The sequence below is a fragment of the Myotis daubentonii genome, chromosome 12 (genome assembly GCF_963259705.1).
Source record: "Myotis daubentonii chromosome 12, mMyoDau2.1, whole genome shotgun sequence".
Lineage (NCBI taxonomy): Eukaryota > Metazoa > Chordata > Mammalia > Chiroptera > Vespertilionidae > Myotis > Myotis daubentonii.
Window position 1 is genome coordinate 7,810,123 of NC_081851.1, and position 21,753 is coordinate 7,831,875.

General features: G+C 50.3%; 1 protein-coding gene across 3 annotated transcripts; it reads right to left on the bottom strand.

The window, feature by feature from the left end:
• Positions 1 to 2,794: 2,794 nt before the first annotated feature.
• MFSD9 (major facilitator superfamily domain containing 9) lies at positions 2,795 to 21,229 on the bottom strand. Of its 3 annotated transcripts, none has more exons than XM_059658927.1 (6): positions 20,988 to 21,229; positions 16,276 to 16,363; positions 15,307 to 15,350; positions 10,243 to 10,372; positions 7,278 to 7,487; positions 2,795 to 3,798 (listed from the first exon to the last, which is right to left on the bottom strand). In XM_059658927.1, exons 1-6 carry the CDS (start codon positions 21,150 to 21,152, stop codon positions 3,011 to 3,013), a joined length of 1,425 nt encoding a protein of 474 aa, XP_059514910.1. In that variant the 5' UTR covers positions 21,153 to 21,229; the 3' UTR covers positions 2,795 to 3,010. The 3 variants fall into 3 exon arrangements, with proteins under 3 accessions (XP_059514910.1, XP_059514909.1, XP_059514911.1); XM_059658926.1 differs by having other exon boundaries at positions 16,276 to 16,378; XM_059658928.1 differs by lacking the exon at positions 7,278 to 7,487 and having other exon boundaries at positions 16,276 to 16,378.
• Between the last annotated feature and the right edge of the window lie 524 nt (positions 21,230 to 21,753).

Genomic DNA, 21,753 nt, shown 5'->3' on the forward strand with positions numbered 1-21,753 from the left:
TTACAATTCTTTTCATCTCAAATGCACACATCTAACACGAGGTTAACATTATTACTGTGTTAGAAAACCTGATCAGAGGAATAAAGATTATAATTGGTCCTAACTTCTCTATATGTAAAGAGACGCTTGGGTGAAAGATAATGTGTGCTCTTAAGTGCAAATGTTGCCTTCTCAAGCCAACCAACAGAAAGTCAGGAGAATGCCCACATTGCCCTACCAAATGATTTTTAAAGATTATTGCAGAGCTGTGTGTCAACCCACCAAACTTTAGGCTCACCTGATCAAAACCGCCTGTATCTGCTTCCGTAATTACCTCTGGCTCTCAGACATCTAATTAAGTCCTGTAGCTAGAAATGACACAGAGAACATGCTTTGAAGGGGACCAGGAAAAAATGCTCACCCTGGCCATGACATCACCATCCGGCACTGTCAGAAGTCGGCCTTCAGGATGTCCTGGCCTGGGCCTCCACCCCAGCACAGAGCAAGCCCGCCATGACGCAGACCCACAGGCCCAGGCCTGGTCCACAGCAGAACGCATTTATTGCATTAGGTTCATTTTGGGTATTTCACGTGTGGGAACCCTAATCAGAGTACGCCAGACATTCAAGGCCAAGTTGTCCTACACAGGTGCAAAAGCAAGGACACAGCACTCTCACTGTATGCACTGCGCAGGTGTGCTCTATAACCCAGACATCGGTGTCACTACTGGCAAGAAGCCTCTTTTGTCTGAGTCGGTATAAAGATGTGTTGTTGACCAGCTGGTGCAAAGCTGCTCCGATAGCTCCTGTTTGGCGTGGCTGCTTTGTGAGGCTCCTGTTTACAGCTGCTTTGTGAGGCTACTTGGAAGAACTGTTTTGTCTGATAGCTCCTTGTTAGCAACGGCTACTTGTCTGCAATAAAGCCTCTGCATATGCCTAGGACTGCTCATGTCTTCTCCATCTGAGGCCCAGCCTCCGAGGACCTGTGCTCCCACAGTTGCGCAGTCAAGCAGGATCGAGGAGGAACTTGCTCCCACAATGTGGTTTCAGTTTCACTGAGCAAACTCGGGGTGGGTGTGGTGGTGAGCTGTCACAGGAAAGGTAATTCTGTCTGCATGCGAACCTGAGTCCCAGCTATTCAAAACACAATAGACTCTTTGCTAAGCCAGAAGAAAGATCATCTCTCATCCCATATGGTAAATTTAAACTATTAATAGGTATTTTAATTCCTTTTTTGTCCTCTGCAGGGTATGATTTGGAAAATGAGTTTTTATTTATTAATATGCAGTGTGTTTTAAATCTTTTAAATCCAGAGTGATCGAAATACAGTGCTTTGCTGAAACGAGATCCTTATAGCCCACTTCCACGCCACGGAGTGAGCAGTAGGAACACGCCTCCGTTCGTGTTTCTCTGCTCTCCTCCCCCAGGAACAAGCTAAGAGCAGCCATTTTCAAAATAAGAACTGGCGCTATTTCCTCAATGTAGTGAAGCAGCAAACAGAAATTTTGTGACTGTTTTCACAGACACTTTCTATAAAAGGGTGAGTAACTGTAAAGCCTCATTAGTTTGGAGGCTTGTATTTAACTTCAAAAATAAAGTGCTTTGGTTTTAAAAATAAAAGCGAGGCTATCTTTCAGCTTCTAAGAACCCTGCTGCTCTGAGAGTGGAGAGAAGACCATCTCTGGGGAGACCCTCCTCAGTACGGTCGCTTGGCTGGTCCCCGCCTTCCCGTCCAGCGTCCAGCCGGCATGGCGAGCCGGCCGCTAGGGGGAGGCCACTGTCCATCGCGTGCGCTCTCCTCCCGCACCGGGCACTGCAGAGCAGGTCGGCGAGATGACACTGAGTGAACAGCCCACCTTCCCCGTGCAGTCAGGGAGGAGAAAGGACAAGCCTCACTGACAACTGGTTCTTTAGCATAAACATTTGAGTTTCCCCACATCCCAGTTCTGAACCTACAGAAATACTTTTCTGCTTTGCCTTTGATAAGTAATAAAGTCACAAAGTAAGTGTGTTAAACCCTTATTCACAGCTCTCTGTGCGTGGGGGAAGCAGGACTTACTGTACACCCTAGTGGACTGAACGAGAAGGCTGACTTGGGTTGTTTGGGTGGGGAAAGAGAGGGAGCACCTACATGACTTTCATTAGTGACTGCTGTCATCCAAACAGGAAGTGCCCACCAGCGCCTTCCTCCAAGCCCTGCGAGCCCCCCTGGGCCCTCACCCCGTGGGCACTGATCTTGGAATGGCAGCCCAGTCTAGGCCCCAGAAAAGGCTCACCAAACCCTGTCCCTGGAGGAAAACAGCTCTTTCATTCACAGGTGTGACAGCAAAACAAAGGAAATGACCTTCAACACAAGACGCTGCAGAATTAAGCCCCCCGAGAAGGCGTGACGCCTGACACTCTGACTCTGCACCCGTGTTAGGGGCTACAGTGCCGAGAGCTGGGGAAGTGCAGTCCGATAAGGGGAGAGTTAGCGCCTCATAAAGGCAGCCACGTCTCTCTGGGTTTTACTCTAATCAAAACCAGCCTGTCTCGGAGCTCCTTTCTCTGCCTCGAGGAGCTGCACGTGGCACTTACCGAGTGCAGCAGGTGTCTGGCCTCACCAGCCCGTGGGTCAGTGTCTAGGGGTGAGGCTGGCCTCTGGCTCTTCACCAGGTCCCAGGTGGAACCAGCATCCGTAACTGTTCTGACTTGAATGACAGACCGGCTTCAGCAGCTCCTTCAGTCTCCAGGGTCAGACAGAAGAAAAGGCCCTCTTCGCTCCCACCATGAACAGGCGCCTGTGTCCCCGCTGACCGCAGTCTGCTTTTACTGAGGAGGGGAGCCCGAGGGCCTCTGCCCTCGCACAGGTTCTCCTCCCGTCACTGCTTTCCTTCCCCTTGAGGGGCTCTGATCGTCCCCCGGGCCTAGGCGCAGAGCTGGAGGCTGGCCTGGAGGAGCCGCATGGAAGTGTCCCACTTCGGCACTCACCCTTCCCAACGCACCCTCTCACCGGCCTCTCCCCACTCACACCCTGTGTTTCCAAATCCATTCTAGTCACGTTTTAATCTGCCGCTCCGGTCACCACCATAGCGAGGTTTGTTCAGCAACATGATGCAAACAGCCACCAACGCTAATGCCGCCCCCAGACTGGGGGGGCCACAAGGGCTGAACTCCTGGGCAACTCCGGAGAGGAGGGGGGCCATGACCCGGCCCACGGCCGTCACTGACTGCCCCACGCCTATGAGGGTGCCCCCGGCCTGGGCCCCGCCTGCAGCCAGCTGGAGGTCGGTGATGCACGTCCTGCCCAGGGCCGTGGAGAAGGACAGCAGCATGGAGGGGACGACGGCGGCGCCCAGGGTGGGGGCCGTGGAGTAGAGCAGCAGCAGCAGGAAGGTGAGTGCGCTGGAGTGCAGCAGCAGCCTGGGGGAGTTGTGCCTGTACAGCCGCAGGACGGGCCCCAGGACCAGGCCGGCCAGGACCCCCACGGCGCTGCTGTAGCTGATGAGGTAGCCCGTCACCTTGGGTCGCACCCCGAAGCGCTCCTCGAGGGCCAAGACGAAATTGCTATAGTATAGCATGACCGCCACGGCCATGAGCAGGCGCACCAGAAACACGTCCCACATCTCCGAGAACACCAGGCTCTTCAGGCCCCGCAGCGCGGCCACGCCCTCCGCCCAGGGCCCGCGGGCCGGCTGGCCCTCCGCGCTCCCAGGCCCCAGGCTCGCCCCCTGCACGGCACAGTCTGTCTTGTCCAAAGGCGCGTGGTTCTCACCCAATCGCAGGCTGCTCTCTGTACTATGGACACTCACTTCACTCCACGGAAACAGCCAAACGAGACCTGTTGAAATGCGTGTCTGTTAAAGTGGGTGACTTCACGGTCACACACGCCTCCCACGGGGACAGGCAATGACTGCATTAGGTTATATTGCATTTTTTTATTAGCAGATTTACTCATCTGTATTCTTGAATCCAGTTTTTAACCATTCCCACAGCTATTTCTACTCCATTTTAATACCAGAATTCTGCAATTCGCCTTAAGGAAAAATCTATGCCTAAGTAATACGCACTGTTTTCCCCAGCTCAAGAGCCTATGAGGGCTTCCTATATCCCACCATTTCATATCTAAATTCTTAGGCTTTACACTTAAGTTCTTCCCTCACTACTTTGCTAATTCTCTGACTATCCACCATCTGACCACCCACCCAACACTGAAGAGTCAGGCTTCTAAATGTTGAATCCCGTGCTAGCCGCTACATTCACACACAAGGCAAGGCCTGTACAATCCCTGTCCCCAAGGAACTTAAACCTGAGAGGGTGCGGACATGCAGACGGGCAATTCGATTCCAGGGTAAGCGCTACGCTGGGGAGGCAGAGGGTGCTAGGCCAGCCAGCCCTGGCAGGGCGTGGCCAGGGTTCCCACACCAACGGCCCGTCAGGAGGCACCTGCAGGATCTGCGCTTTTGCAAGTCTCACGTAGCAACCTCTGGGGGCACCATTCCCATCGCCCATGACACCCCTCACCCAGCAGCTCTGTCCCTGCTCAGATAATGCCCTCTGCCCCCAGGTGACAGGCACAGTATTGCCTCCGCTGTTATGATCCATGCCATCCAAGTACAATTCCATGCCAATCCCTGCCCTGAGTTTTCTTAAAACTGAACTCAGGCTCGCCACCTAGGACCCGTTTCCTAACTCATCCCTGTGGTTTTCAGCCCTTCGGCACAAGTCCCACCGGCCCATGGCTGCCGGCCAGGGCTGCTCCCTGCTGTTCCCCAGCTCTGCCTGCGCGTGTGCGTCCTCCACACGCAGTGTAAGGGGCCTATTAGCCAGGCACTAGCTTCGGACAGAAAGCTGGTCGCGTGAGAAAGCAGGCCTGGACTTTCCCTCGCTCTCATTTATGACAGTTCCCTTGGACAGCTCACAGAGCTTGATAAGACGTGAAAGAACTGTCGCTAAGGGACTGAAAGAGAAGTATAATTACATAATAATAAAAATGAGGGTGACAGCAACTGGCATGTACTGAGTGGTTACCATGTGCACCAGAGGCGGGTAAACTGCTGCTGTGCAAACCTCCACTCGTTCTCACAACACGTCCGCCAGGGCTGTTTCTCCGGCTCCGACGACGAGGAGACGGAGAGAACCCAGCTGAGGCCCACACTGAACGGGGCCGGTGGGGACGGCACCCGATCTCAGACCAGAGCCTGAGTTCCGACCCAGGAGAAAACAAGTCATGGTCAGGGAAGTGGCAGATCAGAGCAAGGACATAAGAAGGGGTCGGGTTGAGGAAAATGGCCGTCATTGAGGACAAAAGTATGACAAGACGGATTGAGACGACAGCTATACACTGCTCACCGCCCTGGAAGGCCCAGCGCACTGTGCGACACTGTCTGTGTCCCCTCTCCCTCCTCCCTGCATGTCTCTGTGGACACATCTGTGCCCACCCCTCACTCTCCCTCCTCCCCTGCATGTCTCTGTGGACACTGTACCCACCCCCCACTCTCCCCTCCTCCCTTGTATGTCTCTGTGGGCACATTTGTGCCCACCCCTCACTCTCCCCTCCTCCCCTGCATGTCTCTGTGGACACTGTCTGTGCCCACCCCCCACTCTCCCCTCCTCCCCTGCATGTCTCTGTGGACACTGCCTGTGTCCCCTCTCCCTCCTCCCCTGCATGTCTCTGTGGACACTGCCTGTGTCCCCTCTCCCTCCTCCCCTGCATGTCTCTGTGGACACATCTGTGCCCACCCCTCACTCTCCCTCCTCCCCTGCATGTCTCTGTGGACACCGTGCCCACCCCCCACTCTCCCCTCCTCCCTTGTATGTCTCTGTGGGCACATCTGTGCCCACCCCTCACTCTCCCCTCCTCCCCTGCATGTTTCTGCATCGGCTGCAGCCTGTGACCCCACAGGTCTTTACTGGGAAAAATAAATCCCTGTTACTTTAAGCGACGGGAGTTGGGAAACTGGCAGCTGAATGCACGCTCACTGACTCAGGGCCACTCACAGGCTTAGGTTAGGGCAGTGCTTGGCAAACTCATTAGTCAACAGAGCCAAATATCAACAGTACAACGATTGAAATCTCTTTTGAGAGCCAAATTTTCTAAACTTAAACTATATAGGTAGGTACACTGTCATTAACTTAATGAGGGTACTCCTAAGGCTTAGGAAGAGCCACACTCAAGGGGTCAAAGAGCCGCATGTGGCTCGCGAGCCGCAGTTTGCCGACCACGGGGTTAGGGAAAACGTTAAATAGCACTATCACTGGAAACTCCAAACAGGACGCCACACTCACGCTCCTGGCTCACACACTCCTGGCTTCGAGTGACCGCATGTAGGTGCCTTCCTTCACATCGGAAGGTACCTGTTCATACCAACCAGTCACGTGTTTAAAGCCATTTCATCTAGGCTCACACTGATCCATCGGACCTCTCCTCCTGGCTGAGGTACAGGTTACACTCCTGGCAGAAAACCGTGCAGTATCCCCAGGAGCCCTGACATTAGTAAGCTCATGAACTTTGTTCTTGAGGCTGACATCCCAACCCAGCATGGAATTAACCACTCAGCCTGAAGTCTTCAAAATGAATATCAAGTAAAGTAGAATATAATTAGATTTAGGACAACTGAACAGCATGGCTCCTCTTGTTCATAAAGCTGTTTATCTAAGGGTTGGCCATGCACCGGTCTCTGGGCAAAGCGGTTCCTCCTCTCGGCTTTAAGCAGCCGGCCGGGCACCCACGGGCCTTCTTCTATTCACCCAGTATCACCGAACCCCGGCCGCACGCGCCTTCCTCTCTGGGCACTGAGCAAATACAGTCTGTGGAGCTGACTTTCTCACTGTGTGTGTTGGGGGGAGGGGAGAAAACACACTAGTAATACGGCTTCAGAAGAGCTATAACAAATACAGTTACCTTAGACAAAGTGATCAAAGCAAGCTTCTCTGAGGAAGCAGACATTTTAAACTTGAGTGATAACAAGAAAGAGCCAGTGAAGAAACGTGCAAAGAACTCTGCAGGTGGAAGAGAGAGCTCATGGCATCGCCGTCCTGTGGGAATAAGCCTGGTTTGTGTGAGGTCGACCAGGAAGCCAGTGTGGGAAGCACCTGGAGGAAAAGAGGGGAGGGCAACACTGTGAGGCTGGGAGACGAGCAGGGCCTTAGCAGGATGGAGCCCACGGGAGGTCTGCACAGGGGGTGGCACATCTTTCATTTCTGAATAATGAACCTACATACTCTAAGAAAAACAAATTATTCTAAGGAGATAAAAGCGGGTAGGTCAGTCAGTATGAATGAATAAACCAGGCTTTTCATGATTCAGTGGCAACTTACCAGCATTGAGAATGAAGACAGAAAAACAGATGAAGCATGTTAGACAAAATCCACCGTCTAGTTCACTAAGACAGCCACCGACCATGGGGCCCAAGATGAAGCCCACACTGGACGCTGTATTTAATTGTCCGATGACTAATGGCCGCTCCTTCTCTGGAACCAGATCAGAAAGCATAGCCCTTGAAATGGAGAGTGTATGTTTAAAAATACCTGCAAGGAGACAAGTAACATATTCTGTAACATTTTCCACATTAAAAGCAGGGACTTCCCCTCTATCCCTGATGGAGTTCCTATCCGTTTCCTTTGAACCTCTCAGGCCACATGTTCCCTGCTGCCGTGATGGACTCCTGGTTCAGCCCACCGTCCTGGTTGGCCACCCTGTCCCTGGCAACCAAGCTCCTGGATCCTCAGCTTCCCCCCACCTCCCATCAGGACATCCCAGTGTCTCCAGTCCTCTCCGCTATCCAAGTACAATTCACGGTGGCTTCTATATAGAAAGTTATCCTTCATTATTCATAAACTCGGAATAAACATTTTCTGCATGCCTACTATATGTCCAGCACGAACCTTGACCCTGAGGGTAATGCAAGGAACAGAAAGAACAGAAAGGCAGGAAAAAGACAAATATCCTGTCCTCACAGAGCTTCCATATCTCTCTAAGTTAAGTGCTATGGAGAGAAACAGAGCAGAATGACAGGGAGTGAGTAAAAACATAAAGATATGATGATACCACTGATTTTCTACCAGCAAGAAGCTTGTGAAACTGTTGACTACACAAATTGAAAGCTGCGATATGACTTTACTTCTACTGATGTATTTGACTTGTAGGCACCCACACATTGAACACACACACTCATAAATGGACGGGTGAATTCTGGTGACCTAGGTTGCCCACTATTTTGATGAAGGCATCGTAGGTCCTACTAATAAATGCTGCTGGCAGGTCTGGCTGACTGCCCTAACCGGGATGGGGCACTGGTTTCCGTGAGCTCCCTGAGGGAAGCAGCTGCATGTCACTACTCAAACCAGGTTGGCTGACATTAACATTATCATCCTCCACATAAATCTCTACTCATTTTGTAACAAATACTGGTGGTATTGTAAGAGTGGTAGTATTGTAATCCACCCCACCATTCTTGTGACTGTCTCTGTGAATGCTGACTCTAATATGTAGCTTGTAGATGAACAGCATGTTGGCGTAAGAATCCTAGGAACTAACTTCAGAAGACGCAGACCCGGTCTCGAGTCACCCCAGTTCTGGGCCATTTGCTGACCTTCAACCACAGAACCAGATGACACAGACCCAGGATGACGAAGACCAGGGTGATGCACACAGACCATCACGTGACCAGTTTCAAGGTCCTTATCGGCATGGCCTGTGCTGGACTCACACAGAGAACCCCTCCCCTTGATTTCTTTGTTCTGCTTTCCCTCTCCCTCCTTATAAAAACCTCGGCCGCACTGAGACGTTGCAATGGGCTTTGTGACAAGAGTTCCCCGTCTTCTCAGGTGTCTAGCAGTTGAAACAACCACTTTCCTTTTTCACCAGCACATGTCTCACAAATTTGGCTTTCTTGGCAGCAGGTGATCAAATCTTGGTTCCAGTTACACTATTTATCTCTCATCTGTTTCTTTTGAATTCTAAACAGCCTTACCAGTGAATGGTGGAGTGTATTATACTGTACAAGGACACACTGCCACCCAAACCAAGATCATAAAATAATGTGGACACCAGGTGCACATGAAACAGCTGTCAGTGGATTTTATGTGTGATGGTGGAGCTTATTGGAATGATTGATCACATTTAGAGCAAAGGCATTCATAAACCATTGTTTTAAGTAAACCACAACTCAGCATGGATTTTGGAGGGTGAACACAGAAGACTTGTCCATCAGGGTAGCAGAATCGGTCAGTGCTCTCATGAGAAAGGTGAGAAAGAAATAGAATTTCCAGGGCTCTAGTCACCAAGAAAGGCAAAGAGGGAATTAAGAGTAACGACCTACCCATCTCAACACCTAGCACTCACAGGGAGTATTTCAAAGAATGGAAAAACATTTTAATGGCTGGACAAAATAAAAGCTATTTCAAAAATGGAAGAAACATTCAGGAGCAGTCTGGAGACAAAACTAACCACTGAGCATTCCCCCACAAAGCAACGGCCAGCTTCACAGAAGGCGGCAGGAAAGCTATAGTGGTCAGTATCCATTTGAAATCAGGAAGCCCAACTTCAAAACGATAAGCTCGCTGAGGGACAGAACAGCAGTCAGTGCTGGCTGGAGACATTTAACAGATTATCCTGCTTGAGAGAGATCAACAGGAAGGAGCGAGGCACCGCCGCAGCAGCCGAGCTGTCGCCGTGACAGACACTGGGCGCTGGCTCCGGCTCCATCATGAGGTCTGAAGCTCTGGACAAGTCAGCAGAGCCTGGCTGATGGTGGTGTGACAGCGCTAATTTGTATCGCCATTATGCTCTCTACACATAAGCTCTGGTCAGAGGCATTGGCCAGCAGGGACAGGTTTTCTCTATGCATATATAGGGTTTCCCAAAATGCACGCAAGATTTGAATTTTGCGCGAGCATTAACAACAACAACAACAAAAAATAAAAGCCTAATTTTACTTGGTTTATTGAATCAGATTCTAATATCTGTTGCCCTTTGATTTCAATCCCTTCAATTCGATAAGCATTACCAAGTACCAATGATGGCCCAGGAGCAGGGACAAGGAAGACCAATGAAGACCATGGCTTTGTGTATGTGCCAGCAAAGCCGTGGAGGCCATTTACCCGATGTGCTAGTCCATACATAACTCTATACTGTATACTTTATGAATCAATAAAAAATTTTCAATTTTTAATTATAAACCTGTGTTTTCTATCAAAATTACTTCTTGCGTGAATTTTGGGGCACCCTATACATACGAGTGACTTATTCTGAAGGAAAACACAGGCAGGGGCAAGCACTCACCCACAGAGACTCTAGCGAGGACGAACAGGAACATGTTGGTAGAGGCTCCAAGAATAAGATAACCCAGGGCACTGCAGAGAATGCACACCAGCAAGGAAAGCCGCCTCCCAATCACATCACTCCAGCAGCCCTGAGGAAGCAAGAAGCACAGACAGTCCTTGATTCACCATAAAATCACCGCCTTGGAAATGCCCCCCAATGCAAGCCAGTGGGAACCAGCGGGGAATTTGGGCTAAGATCCTTAAATGCTCAATTCTATTATGCCACTTGTCAGAGTATTTTCTTTGGTCTTCCACAAGCTGAGTGGAAAATACAACAGAGCTTTCTCTCTCTCTTTTGTTTTTTGTTGTTTTTTCCTAAATCCTCACCCAAGGATGTTTCATCGATTTTTAGGGAGGGAGGGGGGGAGGGAGAGAGAGAGAAACATCAATCATCTGCCTCCCATACGAGCCCTAAATGGGGACCAAACCTGCAACCTGCTGATTGGTTGCGTCCTGCACACCCCAGGGCTGGGGTTTGAACCTGCAACCCAGGTCATGCCCTTCATCAGGATTTGAACCCTTGACCCTTCAGTGGGGGTGCTCTAACCACCTAGACACACCAGCCGAGGCTCATTTTTATCCTCGTTATTGCTTTACACATTTCAACTCCTCAGTAACAATATTTAGTTTAGAAATTTAGGAAACACTAAAAAACAAAAATATAAAAATGCTTCACAATCCCCAAATCTACAAATGATATTTCTAACAAAATATAGCATACTGTATTTTGTAACTTGCTTTTCCACTTAACAATAAATCTCGAACATTATGCCATTAAAAATTTGCCGCCTCCCCCCCTTTTTTTTTTGCTTAAAAGTGTCTATTTTCTACCATCATGACAACCATGGATTTTACCATTAATTTTTTTGGTCTGTTAATCTTCACCTGAGGGTATTTTTCCCACTGCTTTTCAGAGAGTGGAAGGGAGGGATTGCAAAGGGGGTGGGGGAAACAGAGAGAGAAACATCGATGTAAGAGACACATGGACTGGTTGCTTCCCACACATGCCCTGACCAAGGGGGGGAGCGAACCTGGAACCCAGGCATGTATCCTGGACTAGGAATCGAACCTGCAACTCTTCGGTATGCGGGCGACGCTGTAACCACTTAGCAACACAGGCCAGGGCTTATTGTGTCAACCCATATGGCTCAGATATACTGCAAAATGATTCCCATAATAAATTTAATTAACACCCATTATCTTAAATAGGTATAAATAAGAATGAAAAAATGTTTTTTCCTTGTGATGAGAACTTTTAGAATTTCCTCATAACAACTTTCAAATACATCATTCAGCAATGTGAGCTAGTCACCATGCTGCACAGTACATCCCAGTACTTCCTTATAACTGAAGTTTGTACCTGCTGAACACCTTCACTCAATTTGCTCACGCCTGCCTTTGCTTATCACAAATCTGATCTTTGGTAAAAATCTCATTCAAAAATGACTTTGCTTTTAGAGTCCACATGTAAGTGAGGTCATCCAGCATTGTCTTCCTCGGTCGCCTTCACTTAGCAGAAAGCCGAGGCCCATCATGTGGTCCCAGATGGCAGGGCGCCCTTCTTTTCATGACCAATAGCACCCACTGTGCACACAGACCACATTTCTTCACCCAGTCACCTCCTGATGGACAGAAGTTGGTTCCGTCTTGGCTGCTGTAAATATAGCTGCAGTGAACATGGGGGTGAAGGGATCTCTTCCACAGCGACTGCCTTTCCTTCGGATATACAGGAGAATTGCTGGATCATATACGTGTTCTATTTTTAATTTCTTGAGCAACCTCCATATCGTTTCCCATGGTGGCTGCATCCACCTGCATTCCCACCAGCAGTGCCGTGGGTTTCCCCCCCTCCACATCCTCACCATCATCTGCCTTGTGTTTGAGGTGACAGCCATCCTAACAGGTGTGCAGTGATGTTTCATTGCAGTTTTGATTTGCATTTCCCTAATGATTAGTGATGTTGAACACCTTTACCATTTATTCAGATCCTTTGCCAACTTCTTCATTGGATTCTTTCTTTTTCTGCTATTCAGTTGTAGAAGGTCTATATATATTTTGAATATTAATCCTTATCAGATAGATGGTTTGCAAATATTTGTTTCCATCCGAGTGGCCTTTTCCATCATGGTTGTTTCTTTTGCTGTGCAGAGGCTTTTTAGTTTGATGTGGAGTCTGGGGGGTGGTGCGGGGAGGGTCACAGATGCCTCAGGAGCAAAGGGCCGCCTTCCCAGCTCATCCTTCACTTCCCTGTGTTCAGTCTCACAGCAACAGCTACAGCAAAATACACCTCCCTGTAGCTAGAGGCCTGGCCTTCAGAGATGCAACCAGAAGCCATGGTGAGGCTTCTGAGAAAGCTCTTCAGAGGTGGGGGAGGGGGGGGTACTGGCTGTCTCCTCTTCCTCCTTTCCTCTCTCCTGCTGAGGATGCCCACCACGAGCCCACCACGCGGGAGGCTGCGCCGCTGCTAGTGAGGAGGGCTGGGCAAGACGATGCACGCCGGCCTCCTGCAGCCCCCCAGATGCTTGACAGCCTGGCGATCAGCTGCACGCTTTCCTCTTTACACGTCGGCAGTTCCGTGCAGAGAGATACACGCCTGACGGAGGAGCCCAGCCCGGCTTCAGCGCTGCCAGTGAGCCGGCTCATGTACCGAGGTTCTGGGTGAGGCTTTGTTTGATAGAAGTGTCAGAATGAAAATCACTGAACACTCTCAGAGCAACACAGCTCTGCCGGAGAAACGTCAAGGGCAGGGCTCCGGCCACGTGGCCTGGCGCTGGCTGGAAGGTGGTCTATAGCCTCCTGCCTCCTTATCCCTCAGGCTGCTCAATGACTCCCCCACCCTCTCCAAGTAGCCGCGACACCCACACACCCACACCGGAGCCTGCCTCTCTGTCTTGCCAGCAGCAACCACCTCTGTTCCCGCCCTTCCTCCACTTTTATATTTATATTTATGTGTTTATATTTTTCTAAAAAAACACACAAAAGATCTTTTTACAAAAAGAGGCCATACGTGGTTATAAAATTCCTTTATAAAAAATTCAAGGGCAAATGTTCTAAATACTGTCAACTTTGTCCCGAGTTCGCATTTCAATGGATTTAGAAATTGTCCACTCTCTCCTCCTGCGCCCGCAGGGCAGTGCTGTGATCTGGCAGGAACACGGGCCCTGCGCGAGGCTGTCTGGGTGAAACCCTGAACTCTTACCACACGCCAGACACATTCCACATGGCAGCACATGGCGAGCCCGGCTCTACCTGTAAATCAGGAACAGTAATAGTGTCTGCCCTGGAGGTCTTTCCCCTGCACACTGGCTCGGTGCCTTATGTAAAATCCGTCGTTAAAGACGCAGGGCCTCCAGCGCCGTGGCTGAGAGCAGTCAGGATGAGGGCTGACCGCAGTCAAGTGCTCAGCACAGCGTCGGACACGTAGTAAGCACTTAATAGACGCTAGTCATTTTTATTAAAATCATTAGTCAAATCTGATACATAATTTTCTTAAGGACTTCTTTTTCAAATTAAAATGTTTCTAAAAAACTTATTAAAGATTTATAAAAGCACTGGTTGACAAGAAAATGTTTATTTGGCATTTCACGTGAATGATTTCTAAGGAGTTTCTCCATAGACATTACGGCTAGCAGGTTTATGAAATGTGCTTTGTAAGCGCAAACAGGATAAAGCAAAGGCTTACTTGAGAAAGAGGGTTGGGCCATGGCTGTGACCAAGTTTCAGCCACCAACTGCTCCCGCTGCCAGGGCTCCGACAAGCCCGCCTTCACTCAGACCATCAGCGCCAGCAGGAGGCACTGGCTGCTTACAGCTCACCTCCCCGCCCCCCGCCCCCCCCCCTCCCCCGGCTCTAACATACACACTAGCAAGTGTCTGGGCAGTGAGCTTCCAGGTAAAAGAAAAGCGGCTCTCTACGCACATGCAAATTCCTTCACAGGGACCAGTGTGCCCTACAAGCAAGCCCACCGTCCCCTGTGCAAACTGAGGCTGGTTATCTATTTACTTTTTTGGATCTTTAAGGCTAAGACTTTTAGGGAGAAAAGAACCCAGGCTTAAAGTCTGGGGACAAGATGGGGTCACTTTCTCAAATTATTTCACGTTTGTGAGTCTTCATTTCCTCCTGTATGATAAAGGGAGATGAACATTTTGCTGGGTCATTGTAAAGGTTAAATGAGAATAAAATTGTTATTGTTATACAAACTTAATCTATGAAAGACTTGAAAACAAGATAAATCAGGGAGTAGCTATTTACTTACCAAAGAATTCATTACAAAATCGGACCAAATTTCTTTTCTTTTTTAAAACACCTTTTACGTGTAAGCCGCTCTTGGGAAGCATGGTTCCATACTCTGTGTTCACTAACCAAGGTCACGGCTGGCCAGCCCGTGGACTAGCCTGGCGGTTTTGCCTGGCCTTCCTGGACCACTGGACACTGAGGCTAAGGCCAGGGCGGTTCAGAAAGGAGAAGGGGAAGCTCAGCTACGAATTCCGAAATTCAAACGACGAGTGGGCACAGTGGGCGTGACATGCGCAGCTCTGGCTCTTTCCACCCAGCGCTATAGACAGACTTCAACCCTCCAAATGGCTCCTGTCTGTACACTTCAGTTTTAGAATTAATAAACCGCATAGTTCAAGACGCACCACTTCAAACAGAATCCTAGAAGCATGACTGGATTTGATGACTGTCAATTAATTGAAACAAATGCTAAAACTGGTAATAACCATTCTCTTTCCCAGTCAAAAGTCAGCAGGGAATCATGGGAAGGACATGGTACAGTGTAAAAGTGGGCTCCCGTTCTGACTCAATGTGCTCCTTCCAGACTCTGGTACGCCTAGGTCTTCGCGCATGTCCAGTGAGGAAGAGAGGTGCCTGAGGGACCTTCTGATCTAACGCAGGGATCTCCCAATCATCTGCACGGCCACTTCTGGAAGCCTCCAGCCCTGACTTCGCAGCAGCCGCACTGGGTACGCTCAGAGGGCAGAGCCCGCTTGCAAGACACATTGCCAGATGGAAGGTAACTTACCACCAGTGTGCTAGAAAAGAGCTGCAAGATGCCGTAGGACGAGCCTGCAAAAAACATCAACACCAAGAGCTAAATCAGCTGGACCCTCACAGAACTGGGCAACGGGATAACGACTGCACAGAAATTAACAGAAAAACATTAGGAAAACAAAGATCATTTTAAAAAAGAAATTACCCCACAATTTTTTTTTCAATTGGAAGAGTGTAAGTAATCTAATTATTAATAAAAGGTCTTCAAAATAAAATGAAAAGTAAGCAGAAGAGAGACTAAAGGCAAGTTCCCTTAGGACCTGGAGACAGTCCTTCCTCCGTGTGAGGTCCCCAGAGACGATGCAGAGCCCAGGGGAGCAGAGCCGAGTCCTGGTAGTCTACCACGTCTTCCATGTTAACATCAGCACATGCACACACGTCGTTTTCTCAGGATGCTTTCATGTTATGAAGAACTTACAAAGTTTATAGAGTGCTTTGACCTCCATTCTATCACATAACATGTCTCGTAAATAAAACCCTTGTGCTGCCAGCTGGTCCAGTATAATTCCAGATACCCTTTCTGGCATGGGCAGCGCTTACTGAATATTATGTTCAAAACTGCCCCCAAACACCTGCTGACTGAGCTTGCGAATGACCAAGGACTAGAGTCTTAATTCTTCATTAGCACAGTCAGAAGCCCTGCCAGCTCCTGCCTCTCTGGGGCATCAGTGACTCCTGGCTGGAGACTGGCGCACAGGTGGCAACGCCTCACAGCACTCACACGTGTGGCGCGGGAAGGCTCACCCCACGCCCCCTTTTGGCAAAGCTTCTCATAACACAGGTGGGCTAGGACAAGATGAGTGAAATATCTGAAATTCATTTCATAGCACTTTCAATTTAATTTTGGGCAGCATTGAGCTATGAGACTGATCTGCTTTCAGGGGCTCAGTCCAGGGAGGTAAAATGCTGCGCTCTGAAAATGTGCAGTACATCCACTCACCTGCTATTCCAGCAACGGTGGGACTTGCTCCAAGAGACTTGACGTGAAGGCTCAACAAAGGCACCACCATGCTGACACCAAACAAATCCTGAACAACAAAGCTCTGATTAACTCTAATTAGAAACAGTCTAGGTGTTTTTAAAGCAGTGATCCTAACTATACACTGCTTTTCCAAATAAAACCGCTATCTAAAACTGAGCAAATAAGAAACCGTAAGTGCATTCCATCTATGCCATACTCATCAGGTCCAAGATATCAAGGATCCAAATACAATATGCTGCAGCAGAGGCTCCCCGTCAATGTGCGGGCCACCCTGACGAGAATCCATGTTAACTCTAGCGTCTCTGTGACTGATCTTTAATATTCAAGAAGGATGTGCTACCAGAAGTCTCTCCAATAAGAAAACAAAACAATTTTTGTGAGCAGTCAAGTGAGAAAGGAGGTAGGGGTGATGTGTATTTCTTGACAGAGCAGCACATACTTAATAATACGCATTTCCTCCTGCCGTTAGGGAAGGTAACTGATCTGTGGTTTACAGCCTGAAAAGTAAGTCGCAGTGAAGCAAGAGGCTGGTGGATTAACGAAAGGCCATACTCTGCAGCGACGTCACAGAGAGTGTGCGCGCTCTGGGGTCAGAAAGACCGTTCTCAGTTCCAGGTCCACCACTTTCTAAGAAGCCTGTGTCCTGGGGAAGTTATTTAACGCGACCAGGCACCACTGCGGTCACCTGTGAAAAATGAGGGTTTCTACCTGCCTGGCAGAAACGTGATGCGCATTGAGAGACAGCGACCGAAGAGCTGACACACAATACAATTCAAACATATTTTCTCTTCAGTTCTGAGAGTAAGCACTGACCCTTCTTTTTTTTTAACAGATTGTTAATTTTTCCTTTAAATGTCGTTCTCACTCCTACTCCACTTGGTTACTCGCTACAACTGGTTTAGGAGACGAAAAAAAACACATAGCACACACAGTGTCTTTTACAGTCAACCTGAATTTCTTTTCTTGTAATCCTAAACAGAAATACTTGAAATAATATATTTTTTTCAGCCAATAATTCATCTCTCACTCCCTGCCTCTCTTGGTAGCAGTATATTCATCTAATTATAGAAACATAAACTTCCCAATACACTTTTCAGTGTTCTTCCCATGGTTACAGCTTTAGAAGGCCATATAAATATAATATCCAGTGACCTTAAATAGCTCATAAACCTACACTACCAGAACTGTGGCGCACTATTTTGATTTTAAGATTACGGTAGTCCTCTCTTATCCATGGGGGGTGCATCCCAAGAGGGCCTGAAACCAGAGTGCCCACACTTACTAGTAGATATGGTTTCCTATCCATGCATTCCTACGATCAGGTTTAATTTCTAAATTAGGCCCAGTAAGAGATGAACAACAATAACTAATAAAGCAGAACAACAATAACAATACATTGTAATGAAGGTTATGTGGTGCTGTCGCTCTATAAACACCTGATTGCTCTGTACCCGCCTTCTTCCTGTGCTGCTGTGAGATGGTGCAACGCCTATGTGAGGAGATGAAGTGAGGAGAGATGTGGGCATTGTGACCTGGCACTGGGCCACTATGACAGAGGCCTGAACATAAGCACTGTCATTCTGATAACCGAGAAGGCTGCCAAGTGACTAGCGGAAAGGTGCAGCGTCCAGCGGGGATACACAGGACAATGGGATGAGTCACGGCTAGGCCTGGATGAAGAGGGGCGGCGGGAGGTTTTAAACTGCGTGCAACTTACTTCTGGATTTTTCCACTTAAATTTTGTGGACCAACATTGACCACAGATAACTGAAATCATGGACAGCAAAGCTACCAGTAAGGGGAAACTAATGCATTTAAAATTTCTTTTGAGTCTGAGCCAAATTGGGGGGCGGGGGGAGGTACTGTTAGCTTTGTCCCATCAGCCTACTGATGTTTTATATCATTTAAGACTCAAAATACATTTTCTGGATCTTTAGTACAAGGAAACTCAACTATCCAACAAGATATGTTTTCCAAAAATATCCCCAGTACTGTTTGTATTTAATACTGGAATGGTTATTCTAAGTAAGTCCTGGGAGAGAAGTGTTTCAGTAGGTAGGCCGACAGCTATGGAAGACAGATATAAAGACACAGGCTCATAAGCAATAATGGTGACCATATTATTTTAGTACTTTGTGAGCCTGAAAAATATCCTCTTTTTCCAAGGAGGCTGGCTGTCGCTCCTGCCTCTGTCTTCCAGATTAACAGAAAAGGCGCTTCGAAGCTGGGGCCTGGGAACCGGGAGAGGAGCGGCCACTTCACCCTTCCACAGGGCACCCACCCCTCAGTGCAAACTGACGACTACATCACAGAGTTTGGGGATCTTTTAAAAATGAATCCTCACCCGACTAAAGGTGATGAAATGAAATACAAATCTCCCAGCACCTGGAGGGAAGAAGAGACTGAAATCGCAGGCCCCAGCAGCACCTTAGGGTGCTGACCACGAAGGACCTCATCTTAGACTCACTTTCTACACCAGCTAAAACCTAGCAGACAGAGAGCTGAAAACAGAACATTTACGCAAATGAATTCTTTAACTTGTCCATTTCCTCTCCCAATTGGAAATCATTTTCCCCAAAGTCTTGGGGTCTTCACATCTCTGTATTAAAAATCATAACTAAGATATGTATAATATTGCTTAGCTGTGACCTAACACAGCCATTAGGTGCTTCAAGTTGCATATATTATGTTAACAACACTTTCCATTTAAAAAATCCCGACTTTTAACTTGGGGGAAATCTTACATTTCCCCCTGAAGATATTAGAGACCTGATGATGCTCCTGAGTTAATTATTAAAATGAAGCTTTTACATCAGGTCTGCCAGATCAGGCTCACCATGTGGACAGCATATGAGGAGCTCTGATTGCAAATCTGAATCCCAAGGCCAACCATTAGGAACAATCTCAAACTGTGTTGAATTCTAGGTCATGTTGGTTTCCAAAATTCTCTGAATTCCGGTGTGGACTTTCTAGGTGAGGGTCCAAACCCTGCCCACCTGGCAGGACCAGATCGGAATGCCATCTGAGATAGGGGAGCAGTAGCCTGGGCCCCCATCTTCTACCAGAAGGTGGATGGCGGCCAACCCCTTTCCAGATTTGAAGAGCCACCCACACTCCCTGGTTCTGGATTTTGGGTGACTGGACTGGTAGGGGAAGAGGAGCCTGCATCCTCAGTCTCAGCTAAGAGAGACACTGGGTCAGAAGAAGTGCCAGGCTCTGAGCTCAAAGGCATTAAGCCTGGGGGTGGCTGCAGTAGTAGTGGGAGGCTGGGATCCCTCGGAAAAGCTGCCCCCTGACGGCTCTCAGCTCTGTGCTCACAGCAATGTGGGAAATATGCTCCCATTGTCTTAACAACTGTGAATTCAACATCAGCCTTCGGGGCTGTGGAGCACCTCGCACTGATGAGGGGAGGCAGACTGAGCAGCCTCTGGTCCTCAACCAGCTCAGCGGGACTCAGGTCCGGACTCCAGCCTCCAGCGAGGCACCTTTTGTTGTCGAGACCCTTTGGGGCCCAAACGAGAAAATCCTACTGGGTCTCTGTCCCAAGCGGGGTTAGCTCACAACCAGGGCAACTGAACCGTCTAAACTTGGAAACAAGCGTGAAAAGGTGGATCTGCGCTTCCTACAGACAGTGGTCCCAAACCACCAACACAAGCTTCCCAGTAAGGGTGAAAATTCTCCAGGCACAGGTTGTACACATGGCAATGGGGGCTCCACACACCTAACAGACCGCAGGTATCCAGGAATCCCATGACAATGAATGAGTGGGTGGATGAATGAATTTACCTTACATATACCGGCTTTCCAAGCTGTCCATTAGACATGGACATTGTTAACTGTCCTATTAAACCAGAACACACACGAATTGTGACAAAGCCCTGCACCCCATAACAAAAGGGAGAAGTGTGTAATTCACGGTGACTTGCATTTGTAAACAGCCGGTGTAGCAGGAACCCTCATGGAAACGTGCCAAGCGGGCTCATCAACAGCAACTCCCCAGCCCTGGATGGTAAAGACCTGTGTTCCCGGGGCAGCCCTGCTCAGTGGGCTCTCCCAGGCCTGCCCAGGAAGGCCTGCTCTCCGCCTCGCACGCCTGGCACCTGCCACGTCAATGAACACCTGGGCTCAGCCTCTGAGCAGGCGAGGTCCAGAGCCACCAGGGCGGCCCGGGCCCAGGGAAAGCTCCAGGGCCCTCGGGGCTGGGGCCAAGGTCAGAATGCAGGGGTGATGGGGAAGCAGGAGGCCTGACTGTAGGGAGGCAGCACCGCACCGGCGGATCTAGGTGCGCAGCCCAGGCTGAGCCTGGCCGGCGGAGCAGGGACAGTCAGGAGCCTGGGGGAAGGTCGCCAGGGGCGCCGCGAAGGGCAAGTCTCCCGGGTGGGACCTGCCCCCGTGGCCTTGTCCGCTCCTAGCAGGTCACTGGCCCGGCGGTTAGGGCTCCTGACCTATCACATCGCTGGTCATAGGTTCAGACCGCTTCCCGACCTTTCCTCCCGGCCTGCGGCTACTCATTAAAGTAAATGTGTGTGTGTGTGCTTCTATCTGAAATGTTTCTCGGCCAAAACTCCCAGACGGGGTCTAACCTGGCGCCCTCCGAGGCTAACCAACCCCCGGAGCTTCCAGAGAAAGCACCTGATCAGGTCGGCAGTCTGCAGGGCGGCCGCACTCACCAGGAAGCCCACCAGGTAGAGACAGCGCAGGAAGAGGGGGGCTCGCGACGCACCGGGGCCCGGGCCCCCCGCCTCGGCCCCCGTCCTGGGCTCCTGCCGCTCGGCCGCGGTGTTCCCTGGGCGATCCCGCGGGCGAGCCCAGGACCCCGAGGCCCCCAGCTCCATGCGGACAGGAACCGGAGAGGACGCCGCCAAAGCCGCCGCGAGCTCGGAGCTCGCAGCTCGGCGCCGCCCCGCCCCGCCCCCCCGCCCCGCCCCGCCCCCCCGCCCCGCCCCGCCCCGCCCCCCCGCCCCGCCCCGCCCCCCCGCCCCGCTAGCCCCGCCCCCAGCGGAGGACGCGGACGTGCGCCTGCGCAGAGGGGCGCCGCGGGCTGGGCTCAGCCCCAGGGCGTGGTTGGCCCCAGGCCAGGCTGGAAGTGGGCACGCCCCCTCCCCTCCCCCCTCCTCCCCTCCCTCCCCTCCTCTCCCCTCCCCCTTCCCCTCCCCCTCCTCCCCTCCCAGTCCCCCTCCTCCTCTCACCCTCCCCTTCCCCTCTCCCCTCCCCCTCCTCCCCTCCCCCTCCCCCTCCTCCCCTCCCACTCCCCCTCCTCCCCTCCCCCTCCCCCTCCTCCCCTCCCACTCCCCCTCCTCCCCTCCCCCTCCTCCACTCCCCCTCCTCCTCTCCTCCTCCTCCCCTCCCCCTCCTCCTCCTCCCCTCCCCGTCCCCCTCCTCCCCTCCCCCTCCTCCTTCTCCCCCTCCCCTTCCCCTCTCCCCTCCCCCTCCTCC